This window comes from Thermobia domestica, chromosome 12, assembly GCF_964235325.1.
Source record: "Thermobia domestica chromosome 12, izTheDome1.hap1.1, whole genome shotgun sequence".
Taxonomy (NCBI): domain Eukaryota; kingdom Metazoa; phylum Arthropoda; class Insecta; order Zygentoma; family Lepismatidae; genus Thermobia; species Thermobia domestica.
In genome coordinates this window covers 81,309,555-81,326,894 of record NC_137465.1, presented here as the reverse complement: position 1 = coordinate 81,326,894, position 17,340 = coordinate 81,309,555, and the positions used below count along the sequence as shown (strand labels likewise).

Here is a 17,340-nt window from a genome sequence, read left to right as displayed (position 1 = left end):
ATATTGAAACCATGTGTTTCATGTTTTATGTATTAATAGTATTTCTGGTAAAATGTTCTTATTACCTAAAACCATTTTATTTGAACAAAAAATTAGGAACTTTAGGGCCACGGGGGCCCGGTTAAATATTGTTTTAAAATCAACATATTTGACATGGCTTCATTTCGTACCAATACACAACTTTTGATAACTACTCAATCCTGAATATCTGAAAAAAATTTTTTCGGCCCACCCTATTCTACACCCTTTCCCCTGGTACGGATCAACTTCGTGTCCCTTCGTGTGCTACGAACAAAGCCGAAGGATCGCGGCCGATACAACTTCTCTTCAAGCTATCGAGTCAGAGTGATTGCATTATGTAATAGTATTTTATTTATTTATTTACTAAACAAATTTCCGATACAGCAAAAATACCATTATTTTTGTAAAATGTTTATTATTTTCATGAAGCAAAGAGAATTTTCTACTTGGCTTTAGAACTATCCCTACTAATTTTTAATCGACATCTAATAGTTTACGTTCATTATATCTGCTTATTTCCTACATATTACTTGCAGGAAGTATGCGGAGTAAATTTTTTATTTAATTACTGTTTTATGAAAGTTTAGTCATATGTTGATTAAAATTCCACTATTTGTAAGTTTCTCATTTCGGTTATGAAAATGATTATAAATGAAGCTTCCTCTTTTTATAAAATTCTTGACAATTTTAATATTTTTAAAGACATAATTCTAAATTATTTGGAAATATTCAAATAAACTAGAATGAAGATCATAATACTAAGGAGCATTATTAGAACAAAACATTGTTCTTTAAGGAATTCACAGAATCAAGATTTTCTAAAAAGAAAAAAAAACGTTACTATAGGGTATGGGATTCGAAGTGATGATCGTGGAAAAATAAAGTATGTAAAGATCAAGCTTTAACCAACTACTCTACAAAGACACGGTAAGGACAGCACCTTGGCAGATGCATATAACGCACCCACTAACACAAAATGCCTGATCGCTTCGCACATTTTGTAGCTTATTTCTCTTTAATCCTTTGTTTAAATGTAAAATGCTGAATAGCAATGATCGTTAGAGCTGTGCCATATGTATAATAGCTAACCTTATGACAGATTTACGTTTTATTTCTAACAAAGCATAAAATTCCCTCCCTGTTTGTAAATTTCGCTGCGCGTTTGCCACGTTTACGAAAATGGAACTTAGAATTTTTCGATGAAAGTTTCGGAGATTTCTTTTTTTAATTATAACTTGCTTATTTCTTAATTTTTTATTGAAATATTTTTTGGAAATATGTGTTTTTTTTCTCTGTTTATTTCCAAGAAGAAACGTGACATTTTCTATCACAAGAAAGAGAGTTATTTCTATTTATGTAATTTCTAAAGACATGCGACAACAATTTTGGACATAAGTGTACTTCTGTCCTAGACCCCAACACTTAATCATATAAGGGAATAAGACCTCATCAAAGAAGATAATATAGATTTTAAAAACTCGGAAATTTGTATTTTGATAATTTTATACCCATAAAAGGGAATGAGATGGATCTCCTAACCTCTAGATGTCTTATACACCCCTCCTGAGATAGGTCAAGTTACCTATGGTGGTTCTATGAACTTATCAATGGCACCTGCGTAAGAGACCCAGGGGCACAAAATTTATATCAGGTGATGGAAATACTACCCCTAGCGGAACGAATAAAATATAAATTTTTATGAGGAAAATGTTTGCAGTGTATTGCTACATTGCACACACTACATGTAATACAGGCATTAGTATAGGCATATTTTCTGAACGATGAAAAGCAGCCTTTGTAAATCCCATAGTGGAATCTTCTCTCCTTCATTCACTCACGTCGGATTATGGACATTTGAATCTTACACCACTAGTATATAAAACTATAGAATATCTTATTCACGAGGAGGTAAATTTCTTAGAAGAAAATAATATAATGAATTCATTTCAATCTGGATTAATAATAAATAATGAATCTCAGCAGCTCCAATCAAAGTATCGGATAAGAGAAGAGAAGGATTTGGGGAAAGAAAAACGGTATTTTTAGTGTTTTCAAAAACCTTCCTGAGTATTGACTTTGATACATTGTTATCTAAATTAATTTCAAAATTTAACTCCCTCTTCCACGCTATTACTTGGATACATTTATATTTATTCAATTTTAAACAAACAGTAATGACAGTTGAATATTCATCAAAATCGATATAATTAGAACAAGGCGTTTCGCAAATTACAGCACCTGGTATTCTGTTACTATCTTTCGTAACTTAATAGCTGTGCGAAATGTTATACATACGCATATGAAATTCAACTTTTTAACAGATAATCCTTCAAATAGACTCTATTCGAAAATCACGAACAAAATTAAATTATGTCCTGCAGAAAATCGACATATGGTGAAAGAACAAAACGCACGTGGAATCAACTCGAATAAATTTTAGATCATTTTCATTGAATCCAAGAGATTGTGTCAAAAACAAACTTTAGTAACATCCAAAATGTATCCGTAAATAAAGTAATATCTGTTCTTGTAGTAAAATATGTAGAGTTATTTTCTGGTAAACATTTGAATTGATAAAGTCACGTTGATTCAATTCGATTGCCGTAAAAAAGAGAAACTAGTGTAAAGCTTACTACATTCTAAAATAGAAAACTTCTATATGGTTTATTTTAATTGGAGCAATAATCTATCCAATAGGCTGCAAAGAATTCAAAATACTTGCGTTCCTTATACATGTAACTTGAAATATGCGCATGATTTTAAACGGCTACTTTGAAAAGCAGAAGTCGATAAAATTAAAGACGCGACGTGAATATCACATAATTAAAACTTTATTTAACATTTGATATCTAGAAAACCAAGTTCCTAATGTTCCCTGTTCTATATCATCAGGAAACATCAGGAGTAGCGCAGTGAAATTGTGAATGATTTCCCGGAAGATATTCGAAAGTCACCCTCCGTAGCCACGCTTAATAATCAACTCAAAAAGTAAATCTTGTTTCAATGTTATCAATACAACTAATTAAATCAATACTTAATTTAGTGTGTATTTAATCTAACACATGGTCATTATTCTTAAAATTAGATTTTAAAATTTCTGTTCATAAATGTTTTAATTGATATATGTTATTTTCTCAATGTTGTTGCCACACTTGGTATCATCTTTTTCTTACCTATTTTAATCTTTTTTATATATAAATTAGTGTTTATTACATAGGAATAATACATAGAAATTTTAATTTGTTATTGTTGACATTGCATCTATGTATTAGAATGAATAGAATTGATCTAGAAAACTTAACTTAGTTATTAATAAATTCAAATCGAAATACCAGTTGATGAACTTTATTGTTATTACTTACCGACAACATTGAGCAATACATAGAATACACGAGGAGGATGTGAAGAAATTTGACACTCATAATATCCTTCGTCCCTTTTGTTGGCGTATTTGATCTGCAGTTTCCAGTCATTCGGATGCTGATAGTTTAAAGAATATCTGGAGTCACTACTATATGTATGAAGGCCAAACGTCAGAAGATGCAATTCATCGCCTTTCCTGCGCAACCAAGAAACCTGTAGAGTAAAACACTCATTAAGGTTGTGAAGACAAAGTATGTTAAAAGTACTGTAAACCTGGGGTTTCCACATTTGGAAAGCTTAAATGATAGAGATTCTGGAAAATTTGGTGTAAAAGAATTTAAGTGTGACGAGAAAATGTTTCATAAACATCATAATTACTTCATCCCGACAATAATTTTTACTTTGCTTAGTTTCGAGAAGAAAACTTTAAAAGCGGATAATCTTAGAATGAGGTAATAAAGAACAGCCGATCTGCAAAAATCGAAACATAGTTTTTCAGTTTACCATAGTTTCAATAATATTAGCTTTCATTGCTTCGCCTATAGCTTCCATTGCTTCCATAATCTACACAAATAATATAGACTTGCTCATGCGTTCTGGGACCAAATCTGGTTCAAGATTATCAGGACCACTAAATGGACTTTATGACTTACAGTAATAAGTTACCCTGTTGAGCAAATAGCATGTCCACCGAAAGTTGAGGAAACAAATGCATTTTTACAAATATTTTCTTGAATTTAAAATCACATTTGTCTTTGAATGGAGAAAATCTTTCGTTCGAAACGATATTTACAACTTCTCGATAAGGAAAACAAAAGTATAGTGGATTCACTTTATACTCCTCCGCTCCAGTTTCCTGAATTTCACATTATGTTATCTGTGAGTCAATCCATTCTAAGTGATCAAGCATGTGCCACTCGACCATCTACAAAATCTAATTTTCATCATGAATATTTATCCTATATCAGGGTACTTCAAAACCAAAATTAATTATTTTTAACATCCCATGGCGACACAGAGGCTGGCGTCATTTTGCGTTCTTTTCGATTTTAGGTGTTTACGTTGTTTTGAATATCTCAGTATGTGTTGTCCTAACAAATTGAAAATTGCTGCATTTCTCCAACTCGTGCAGAGCTGCAACTTTGATCTCTTAACATTTTTGCCTAAAACCACTTGAAGAGGGTGAAGTCAGGGTCTGCAGTAGCAACATGTTTGGACATTGAAAACATGTTTGGGAAGAGGAAACAACTTACCTAGAGGTCTGAATTTGTGAGTGCATATAGTCCGAGGTCATAAGTTAATACACAAAAATTTACAGGCATGTAGCTGCTCCCAAAGGCGTGAAAAAAAATCGTAAAGTTGGAGAATTATGCCAACTTAGCATATTTCACTGTCCAATATGTCAAATGGGCCTGGATAAAAAAAATGAAATTTTGGGAATAGTTTGTCCTTTAGTATACCATAAGACACAACAAGGCGAGTTTTATGTCTTTTAGAGCAGAAGGGGGTCAAAGTACTAAGTAATGACGTCATACTCTAGGAGGTATTTTGTTCATAAAGTCTACTGGAAATTTGTTAGTGTGCACAGCGAGTAAGTGTTCACTGACTTGAGAATGTAGATCAAAAGAAAGGACAACAATCTCCTGCATGAATTGACAGTTAAAACTTCTCAAAATATACATAATTGAGTATCATTGATATAGGAAGCAGCAAGAGCAATGAATACTTACGGACTTTTTTCAGAAGGGTGCATTTTGGCTTTCCTCGCCTTCTGCTGATAGCGGTATCCTTCACCAGTGCTGCTGTGGGTCTGATAAGACAGTGTTACAACTAGAGGAAAGAAATGAGCTTTAGAGCCTTGACTGGACTAATCATTCATCCTACGTTATTTTACTTCACAACAACAAATTTCAAGTAGATTTTATGAACAGAACACCTCCTAGAGTATGACGTCATTACTTAATACTTTGACTCCCTTCTGCTCAAAAACACAAAACGCGCTTTGTTGTATGTTATGGTATACTATTCCCAATATATCAGATTTTTTTATCTAGACCCATTGGAGATATTGGACAGTGACATATGCTAAATTGGCATAATTCCCCAACTTTACGATATTTTTCAGACCTTCAGGGCAGCTACAGGTTTGTAAATTTTTGTATATTAACTTATGACCCAGGACTACATGTACATACAAATTCAGACCTCTACATTAGTTGTTTCCTCTTCCCAAACATGTTTTCTATCTCCAAAAATGTTGCTACTGTAGGCCCTCATTTCACTTCCCTTAAATGGTTCTAGGCAAAAATGTTAAGATATCAAAGTTCTAGCTCTGTACAAGTTGAAGACGTCCAGCAATTTTCAATTTGTTAGGAGAAATACATGCTGAGATATTCAAAACAACGTAAACACCTAAAATCGAAGAAAAAATGCAAAATGGCGGCACCGTTGCGTCACCACTGGATGTTGTAAAAAAAAAAAATTAATTGTGGTTTTAAAGTACCCCCATATAGGATAAATGTTCATGAAAAAGGTCGAGAGCCAATTTTTCTTTTTACTGAATCACTTTACATAGATTGACCCCTGTACAGATTTCTCTAGATTTTGAAGTGGTTATACAAATAGCACAATTTTAAATTTAATTTGGGGAACTTGCACCAGTGTAAATATTCAAATTTCAAGCTAAGACTTTTGACTTTTTAAGTTTCGAGGATATTTTTGGACACATTTCAGTATAAGACAGTAAAAATAACGAAGTAAGGAATTTCGATGTCATTTCTACCGAAATGTCCATCTACTAAAATAACAAAAATTGTGAGAAATCAAAATACCATAAATAGTGAGTAATACCTAAATATCTAGAAACGAATGTATTGAAAATCGAAACTCCAAAACACCGAATAACGAAAATATCGAGATTACCGAACAACGTAGTAAAGAAATACTCATCAATTTCTGAGTGAATTTTATCTTTATTTTCTTCCCTGTTCAAGCAGATACCTGGTAACCAACTTTCTTTTCCTGCGTTACAAACAGGCAAAAAGAATATTAACTTTTTATACACACACATACTCTTTATACGAAAAGTGCAACTTGTGGTTCTTTATTCTTATTTACTTTTTAATGAAATTATATTTCGCAACGTATGCTCCATATTAAATAAGAACACAGAACAGTGGAACTCGAATATTCACTGCCACATTACTGGTGAATATAATTTAAGAAATTACGAAACGTGATTTTATAGTATTTTTTCACATTTAGAAGGTCATAGATTAAAAAATTACATTTTAGAGATGTATTTTTTCTTCTAGTTTTCACACAAGCATACGTAACGCTCTTAATTTCTACTTACATATACTTTGTCGTCATTGTTATCTGTTAATCATATGGCTTTGCTTTCCTTCGTTATTTTCCTTTTAATTTTTTGTCGATCGATTTTTCTCAAACTTACAGTATTTCCTACTATAAACAGTGGTGTTGAATTGTAGTCTATTAGGGACCTAGCAACAAAGGTTGACTTAATACACACATTATTACTACACCAGTGTATCGGTTGGAAAGAAATTAGAGAGAAGGCAAACAAGTTATGGAGAAGGTGATAAGAAATCGAAAGGTATTCATTTTTCAGTGAAGTGTTATAACCTGAAAGAGATACGTTTATAGCGAAGTTAGCTATAAGGAGAGATAACATTTTGATTGTCCAATGGAAGAACGAACGAGATGATTACATGGCATCTACAATCTTGTCGGGTGATAGATCGCTGAAATCGGAAGGTGGAGAGATAAGAAAATTCCATGCTGTCCTTGATTACAACAAACAAAAAGCGTGTTAATCTTTCGGATCAGTAGTTGTAACATGTTACCTGAAATCAGAAGAAGGTAAAGTGGTGGATGAGGGTAGTATTCCACTGCATTAAACTTTCCGCTGTCAACGCAGCTAATTTATATAAAAGTGTGTTTTTTAAATAGGTGAGCACTACCTTTTCATCACAAAAGTATGCACAGAACTGTACTGAACATAGTCAGATTGATCTGCTGAATGAGAACGACAGGGCAAATAGAGGCTTCTCCAACGAGGTACATCGAAAACAATAACAAAGTTCTAGAACCAGAGAGGCGTAAGGAAGCGAGTAAAGAATCTTCTTATCATTGTATAGTTTGAGTTGTCTGTTTTATAGTGTTGTCAGTTTTGGATCTTTGCTATAAATAATCCACATTACAACTCCACTTATAACTTGTTCAACAGATAATTTTTATTTTTAATTCAATATGAAATGGCTATGCTGGTTTTATTATTGTATTCAAAAAAATGATTAATGTACCTGACCTGGATATATTTTATGTCTCGTGCTTGCATTCTTAGTTTGTTTAAATCCCCGATCTGACACAATTACACGCAATTGTATCAAAATAAAGAAATGTTTGCAACAAATCAAAAACGGAATTACTAGATAATATTATATATGTAACAAATTTATTTATTTTCTCAAATTAATCAGATTATAACTTAAATTTGTATACATATATTGGCAATTTGTAAACTTCTTATTCTATATATATGAAGAGTCCAAATGATTCAAAATGATAGAGCAGTTTCGCTATGGTTTGCATAATGTGGCTCAGAATATGATTGTCTGAATGATCGTAAGAAATTTATAACACATCTATGTAATATAGTACATTACAACATAGATATTAAATTAAATCCCAACTCCATTTTTCTCTAATGTTTACTATTAAACAAAAAGCAAAATGGAAACGAGTTCAAATTAGAAACTAATATTTTGATATTTCGTGCGTGGGGAATCATTCTAGAAGAAAATAAATGATCAAAACGTACATAAATATTAGTACGTTTGTTCTGATTACAGAAAAAGAAAGTCAACGACAGTCCTTTGGTGTATCATGATCGGCATGAGTACAATGCAAAAACGTGGCTACAGCTATACTTACCCAGAAATTATCTACTTCAACTGTAAACGTTGACAACTGCCACAAATTCATACATGACAAGCTCGGAACGATTTGTCAACACAATGAAAGTAGAGAAAACCATGTCGAGAATAGAAGATTGGAAACCTCATTAAAACCACTTGAAATCAGGTGGAAACATACTCACGAGGAAACCGATTTAAAGTGTGTCACGAATGTGGACTAGTTTATGCGCAAACGAAGTGCTTTTGTGTAGAATTAAACCCATTAGAGGGGAAAACCCTCGACTTCAACCGTTCCGGAGATACAGAGGAATAAGGGGAAGGCAGATGCTCCGATATTTTGCGAATTTTTGAATATGTAGCTGTAGTACAAATAATAGAGAGTAGATGAAGAGTTCCTTCATCCACGAAACTTTAGTACTAGGAATGCAATGGATATACCCGATTGCAATGAAATGAGCTGAGCGAGCTTAAACTACGTAATCATGACTTTTTCCTCATGTTAAGTCTATGCAAGCGTTTTTCGGTGATTATTCCTCGATGGTACATCGGATTTTTGATTTCGACCTATGTTCTCACTCAGCACGACATACTCTATCAGCGTGCTAAGTTTGGTTGAGATCGGCCAAACGGTCTAGGAGGAAGTGTTTTTCGGTGATTATTCCTCGATGGTACATCGGATTTTTTATTTCGACCTATGTTGTCACTCAGCACGACACACTCTATCAGCTTGCTAAGTTTGGTTGAGATCGCCCAAACGGTCTAGGAGGAGTTCGCGGACAACCAAACGGCTAACCCGAGTATAAGAGCTTCGCTTCGCTCAGCTCAAATATGTCGCCTTAGATATGAGGGTTACAAAACCGAAAAGTACATACAAATTCTAGGGAAGAATGTTTTTTTTAGGGAGAAGGCGAAAAGAATGGAGTTCTTTTGTTGCCTGAAATAGGCATGTATGTATAGGTTTCTTGGTACGCTGAATCGAATAAAAGCATCATCAGGTAAAATGGGATGAAAAATAATAGCAAGTATTAAATAATATTAGTCCAGTAAAGATAGGGTTGAGAAAGGAACAAATTAGTAACAAGCTGAAAATTGGTATGGAAGTAGAGAAATGTGTCAGGAATAACATACTAAAAGTCCCACTAATATCCCACTGTAGCTTTTACCGCAATTTTGAAAAATGGCCACTATATTTAGACGACGACAAGGAATTTATGGGAAACGTCACTTTTTACATTTATCCTCTAGTCACCGTTCTAATTATCACAAAGCCATGGATCATACATTGTTTGAAAGCTTGAAAGACAGAAAATCTAAGTAAATAACATATATGCGCATCGTGCTAAATTTCTAGAAGAAGAGGAAGAAGAAAGTAGCTTTTTATTTTTTTTAAAAAAGGTATATTTCCAGAAATCATGGGAAGTTCGTAACACTGACAGTTATTGCACATCAACGAAACAACATAAACATATGTCCTTGATATTTATTTCAAACATAGCCAACAATGATACAAATTTGTGCAATACAAGCTGAGGAAAAAAATGATAACCAATATTACTTTCTGACCTCTGTATACAAAAGGGCATAAGGTGACATTCACTTTCATGGCTCTAGTCACCTTCTGTTATTGCATAGGACCAAGAGTTATATATCATTGGAAGTCTTAAGAAACTTAAATTCGAACGAGGTAACACGTATACAAATCAAGTCCAAACTGTGGAAGAAGCGCAAAACCCAAAATTTGAGGACAAAACGTGATTTTCATATAAATTGTTTAAAACTTGCAACACTGACAATTATCGTATGTTAATAAAACTGCACCACCGTTTTCACTATCATAATTATTAATTTACTTTTAAAAATGGCCTACATGTTTCCCAATGGAGTAAGCTTTCATGGCACATAGTTTTACACCACATAAATTCAACACAAAAAGTATTTGACAGTATTAGAAAGTAACAGAAATTGGTAATCTGCTTTGCATGGGTGAATTATAATTCACACACTTAAAATCACTCTTAACTACAATAGTCATTTGATTGTAATTTTGATTTCAAATGTCTTGTTTATAACTAGAATGCCATTTTTTTTACTATTATTCTTCAAATTAAACTTATTTTTTACATTAGACGTCAGTATGCAATTTAAGAGCATTTTTGTAACTAGTCCATTCACACATTATCATTGTTATCTCGTTCATCTCCATGCTCTTCATCATTTGGTTGTGCATTCTTACATCCAATTTGTCGACACTGACAAATTAGAGCACACAATTCCTGCTTTCCGACAACCGCACATACGATCACAGCCATTTTTACAGTTACAGGATATTAAGTGCATGGCATTACACGGAAAGGGTTCCTTGGTCATTCTTGTTGGTATGAGAATACTTCCTAATGCTTTCCTCCGTATTCAGTTGCTCGCATATCATTTCCATGCCATAATTGAACCTGATGATAAGCTCTCAAGATATGATATTTCGCAGCATCACTGGTGGGTGGCAATGTTGCTAATTGTATTTCGTTCTAAATAGGACAGCGATTTACTGTACAGATGTATGAATGATACTGGAACTCATCCAATCAGGTAACTATTGCCGGAGATTATACACTAGCATTATCATGGTTGAAAACTTCAGGTAATTGGCATAAATCTTCCCGTTTTTGAAGTAATCGCAATGTCTTTTTCTTTCCCTGTCGATATAAACCACATGATGTGTCGCATGGTAAATGAGCAAAACAATTTGTACATTTACCCATGTATGTTGCAGCTTCTTAGTACTAAATTCTTTTGTCACTTCTTGTCCACGTTCTGTCTTTCGAAATGTGGTGCCATACTGATTATTATCTTTTGCAAGCAAAAAGATTAAAATGTCAACATCCTCTCAATTACTATGACGTGCCTACAAGGATTTAAAGACTTGGCTACTGCAGTTCTAGCTATGAGTGTGTCAGCATCACTTCTTGCTTGCTGGATTTAAATTCCAGCTTGTGTCAAATGAACCTTCAACTCACGGGGGAAACAATCCTTATTTTTAAAATTACCCAAGAATTTATCCTTTTTAGTTGATAATACGGTTTCATTTGTGAATAACAAATAAATGAAGTTGCTGAGTGAATCTTTGACTCACGTCGTTCCTGCTCAGCGGCTTTTGTACAGTTTTCAGTACAATACCCATCAAAAATAACTGTTGCTTTCGTTCCAAAGTTTGTGAGTACATAGCACACATACGAGTTGTACACATCAAGGTATGTTCCATGTTGTGGCCAAACAACATGATGTAGATGCCTGCCTCCATCTATAACGTACACAGTGTTCTCAATTTGAGTTTTAGAATCTGTCCGATATTCAAACATGTCATACAAAGCAGACTTTTTCGTTTTCCTCATGGACATTCCTGTGAAGAGAGAAAGTGGATAGGGTGCAAGCTCGTAAGCAAAACACTGTCGGAGTTCTTCTTCGGACTTCCACACGATTGATTCGCTTGAAGATTAGCATGGTATTTACAGCCAGTACGCTCATCACGGATGCGCACTGTATTGTGCATTGCGGATAATGGGATGACTTTATCTTTTTACTTTTTACATTTCCAAAAGTTTGTCAAACATTCCTTCCATAGCAGCCAATCCGATTTCCTTAGCTTTATCACAGTTGACCATTTCCTTATCTATTATGACAGTGCTTAGGGACGCGAGCTCCGGATATGAAGGAAATGGAGAATGCTGGCTAAACCAACGCAAGACTTTCTCTACAAGTAATATATCGCTCGATTGACAGCTTTCGTACAGTTCCACATGCCGAACAGTGTGAATTTCATATCTATCTTTGCTTAATAACTTTTCAAGACATTCTCGTAAGTGTTAAGCTGCTGGCATACTTGACACCCACCCAGATAATACCTTTTCAGTCATGCCTCTCTCATGGGACAGTCCACCACTTCTCTTCATTGCTCTCATTAAAACCTGCTCAATCGTTATATCAGACCATATACTACTCCAAAAAATATTTTTCCTGCGAATAGTGAAGTAACCGTCTCGTGTAAATAGCTGGAACTCGTGAGGATCTATTTCATCCTTCAGCCACAAGATTCCTTGTAAATATAGATGTGCGTATTTGGCATACAAAAGATACCCAGCTACATGGAAGTACGGCAACATTTCCCGTGTGCAGTAAAGGTGAAGACTCCAGTCTCCAGTTCTTTCAGCACGAATGAAAGGACACATAATTTCTACAAGCTGAAAGTACAGGGCAAAGACCTTAATTGTACGTCTTATTCTGCAGCAGCGTCCATGAATAAGTTGAGATAATTTGCAGTCATGATTATATTTGAGTGTTGAACAATTACATCAGAATCAATATCTTCTTCAGTCATTAGAAGAATGCAAACATCTCGGAATTGACGCACGAACTCCTCACTGGCGTCTAATTCATTAAATATATAAAATGTAAATGCTAACTGTGTTAAAAATGAGCTCGCAAAGCACGAGCATAATAATGGCCTGACACCATCCGTAAAATAGAGTTGCTAGCATACACAAGACTCTTTCATGTCACTACCTTTCATTATACCGCAACTGCTTCCATAAATGACATTAATGTGTGGCAAATCCCAAGTGTAACAACCGCCGACGGTAATTCACCAGAATTTCTACATGCTGCTACAATGTCACATTATTTAGCATACAAAGATTGATCGAACGTGACTATGCACCTTTTTGCTTGTTTCCTGCATATTCTTTACTGGCAAACATAAGTGCCAAGTATATAGGATTCGTGCTTGTGGCTGAAGATTGATGAAAGGTAGAATCAAGTGTTTGGTAGTCACTGTTGTTGCTTGTCATCAGCTGCATAAATCTATAGCAATTAGGGCAAGTTGCTCTCTTCAACAACTTGAGTATCATCCATGTTATATTGTACAGAAGTTGGTTTTGAGTTTGGATATTCAGAACACGAAGGTGTCTTATATATTCAATGATTAAACCCGAAAATCCATTACCTTTGTGTGTATACATTAAAAGTGGTATCTTCCATTCATTTTATGACAGTGTACGTTCATTGAGCCGAGATGTTGCTCAATGATACGCGAGGGACAAAGTATTTACGGACAACATTAGGAAATATTCTCATACCAAAAAGAATGACCAAGGAACCCGCTCCGTGTAATATCATGTATTTAATATCCTGTAACTGTAAAAATGACTGTGATCGTATGTGCGGTTGTCGGAAAGCAGGAATTGCGTGCTCTAATTTATATCAGTGCCGACGAATTGGATGTAAGAATGCACAACCAAATGATGACCATGGAGATGAACGAGATAACAAAGACAATCTCATTGATTTCTAGCTACAAAAATGTTCTTAAAGTACATACTACATCTAATGTAAACATTAAGTTTGATTTGAAGAATAATAGTAGGAAAACGGCATTCTTGTTATAAACACGACCTTTAGGAACAGAATTACAATCAAATGAATATTGTAGTTGAGAGTGATTCTAAGTGTGTGAATTACGATTTACTCATGCAAAGCAGACTACCAATTTCTGTTACGTTCTAATACTGTCAATAAATAATTTTTGTGCTATATTTACGTGAGGTAAAACTGTGTCATTAAAGCTTACTCCATTGAGAAAAATGTACGCTATTTTTAAAGTAAATTAATAATTATGATTGTGAAAACAGTGGTGCAGTTTTGTTAACATACGATAATTGTCAGTGTTGCAAGTTTTAAACAATTTTATGAAAATCACGTTTTGTCCCGAAATTTTGGGTTTTGCACTGCTTCCAGTTTGGGCTTGATTAATATAAGTGTTAAGTTTACCTCGTTCGAATTTATGTTTCTTAAGATTTCCAATGATATATTACTCTTGGTCCTATGTAGTAACAGAAGGTGACTAGAGCCGTGAAAGTGAATGCCACCTTATGCACTATTGTATACAGAGGTCAGGGAGTAATATTGGTTATCATTTTTTCCTCAGCTTGTATTGCACCAATTTGTATCATTGTTGGCTATGTTCGAGGTAAATATCAAGGACATATGTTTATGTTGTTTCGTTGATGTGCAATAACTGTCAGTGTTACGAACTTCCCATGATTTCTGGAAATATACCTTTTTTAAATAAAAAAAGCTACTTTCTTCTTCCTCTTCTTCTAGAAATTAGCACGATGCGCACATATGTTATTTACTTAGATTCCCTGTCTTTCAAGCTTTCGAACAATATATGATCCATGGCTTTGTGATAATTAGAACGGTGACTAGAGGAATAAATGTAAAGGGTGACTTTTCTCATAAATTCCTTGTCGTCGTCTATATATGGCGGCCATTTTTCAAAATTGCGGGAAAAGCTACAGTGGGATTTTAGGGGACTTTTAGTATGTTATTCCTGACACATTCCTCTACTTCCATACCAATTTTCAGCTTGTTACTAATTTGTTCCTTTCTTGGCAGAAAAATGAGCTATCTTTACTGGACTAATATACAATTTTGTTCTTCGTTTCAATGCTGTTTGTTATTTCTCATAGCCTCTTCTTTTTTCTGGCCCCGGATAAAAGCTACGCCACTCACCTCAACACTCAACAACACTTTCATTCGCTCTGGTGCATCTTTCTTAACGTTTAAATGCAATTTTCAAACATATTCACTCGCAACATAACCGAAAAGCCACAAAATATCACAGCAACAGCTTTCCCCTTACCCCTCTATATCTCCGGAGCGGTTGAGATCGAAGGTTTTTCCCCTCTAATGGGTTTAATTGTACACAAAAACACTTCGTTTGCGCATCAACTCGTCCACAATTTCGTGTCACGCCTGAATCGGTTTCCTCCTCAATATTGCTGCAGTTATGTTACATTTCATTGTCTAAGCACTTTATACGGATGGAAGGCGTTCGTTTACACTTTATAATTATCCTTAAGTTATTTTATGTGAAGGATTAGAGGGTAAAAACTTCCAGAACGGGAAATCTAGTATGAATCTGATTGTTAACTACAGTGTATCTAATTTAATAGTCAATGATTCAATTATCGTATAAAAATCAGACATATTGCCTATAAGGCTCTGGCTAGAATACAAGAGACAATATATTTTAATCGACTTCATAGTCAAGTTATTCGTTTGAAGAACATATATGTACGTAGGCATATATATTGTGGACGACACAAAGCTTAAATAAACATTGAACGAAAGGAGAGAAAAGTTTCAATGAACAATTTTGAGGATATAACATGCATTCTAGGTCACTCTGACTTAGAATCATGCTAAAGAAGTCGAACGCGTAGATTTTCAATTTGCCAAAACAAATAGGCGAAGAAACATGCTGGAGTAGGTCAACAATCATTTGTTTTAACAGTTAATAGATTATGAATACAAAAGCAAAAGTAGCTGGGGGTAAAAGCAATATACGCAAAGAACTAAATTATCTGGAATAATACTTTATATACCAGCTAATAATGTGGACGATTTAAGCAATTATTTGGGACGTTGAACCACTTTCAAATTCACAAAGTACAATATTGTAACAAAATTCACCTTAATTTTGGTTAGTCAAAACGTCTTAAGATGGTACATAATGAATGCCTTAAGATTGGTTTCTGATTACTACACCAACTACATATAACAGTAGCAATCGGGAGTACAATAAATAGCAGACAATCCACCATCATTGGGAAGACGGTGATAGATGGTAAGAAATTTAAGGAATAATTGCTTGAACAGAAACGACATGATTCTATGATCAGAATGCATTCTTTAGACCAAAATTGGAAACGCATTATTCACCGCCGTGATTTAAAACAATCGGCATTGAAATCGTTAATGGTTGAGAAACCGAAGTGCTTATCAAATGTATATCAATCAAATTGAATGAAGCATTTTGTAATGTAGGATATCCTTTTGCACGATAAGTATTCCTTTCCATAATGAGATTGTTTTTGTAAATTTATATTGTTCTGCTAATTAAGGAGTACCTTTCTATTGGGAAACATTCGTCATTATGTTTGTTTCTGAGTCGCCTCAAAAGACTCCATCCAGTACAATGTGAAAAATCATAATAGCGACGTGTTAGAGGTATAGAATATAGTGCTGCGCGTCTGCAAGTGTTTAATATTATTTATAGCAAACTTGCATTTACTAATCTTCATTCTTTTCATGATGCATTGTAATAAACTAAACAAAATGCCACCAAGTGAAAATTTATATATTTCAAGCCCAGTGTTAAGTTGCAACTGTATTAACATATGCCAACTTATTGGACCGAAATCCACACAATTTATATCCACACATAGCTCATGTAATAATAACCATGGTAGCATGGGGGCAATTTAGAATGCAATCTCATAACAAACTTAACCATTTAATTTTAGGTAGAGCGATTAATTTGTTAAGATGGATAGTTTTGATTGCATAAATAAAACTAGAGATATCAGATCAGATAATCACCCAAACTGGTGCTGTGGCCTTATGTCAAAATCAATAAGAACTGTCATATTGACTTTAGAAGTTAGGTTATGAGTTGAATGAATTTGGTAACGAAGTTGAATAATAGAAGTGTGTTATCAATTGGTAACCAGCATGTGCTCACCCAGATTTTGATCAGTGAAGATTTGAGAGGTTGATCCTTCGTGTCTGATGGTCACTTCAAAACTCTCTCGAGTTCACTACTCTTTTTGTCCACCTACCTTTTCTTCCTAGTTTTTGATAGCGTCATTTCTTCCGTTTAAATTACATTTTCAGAATTATCTCATAACTTGAAGTAGGAAGTGTTTGTTATTGCCTTGACACATTGCTACATAACATAAGTTATATTTCCTATTAAAAGAATGTTTTATCTAGACATAGTTTTGAATTGTTACGAGACTTCCTTAATTTCTTTACACGTGTGAACGAACAGCACCAGATTGAGAATTGATTTTTTTTTCATTTAAAATTTGAAAGTTTACAAAATATTAATGTTAAAATTAATAAAATATTATTTGCCCTTTACCAAATTGCTTCAGTCATATTACAGATTCATCATTCTTGT

General features: G+C 34.2%; 1 protein-coding gene across 3 annotated transcripts in view; it reads right to left on the bottom strand.

The window, feature by feature from the left end:
* LOC145666534 (zwei Ig domain protein zig-8-like) overlaps window positions 1–17,340 on the bottom strand; it is a 721,413-nt gene that overhangs the window by 291,163 nt on the left and 412,910 nt on the right. For all 3 annotated transcript variants that reach the window (XM_081733839.1, XM_081733838.1, XM_081733840.1), the window contains one exon: window positions 3,384–3,597. In XM_081733839.1, the coding sequence (XP_081589965.1) occupies window positions 3,384–3,597 (214 nt within the window). The remainder of the gene's footprint in view (window positions 1–3,383; window positions 3,598–17,340) is intronic.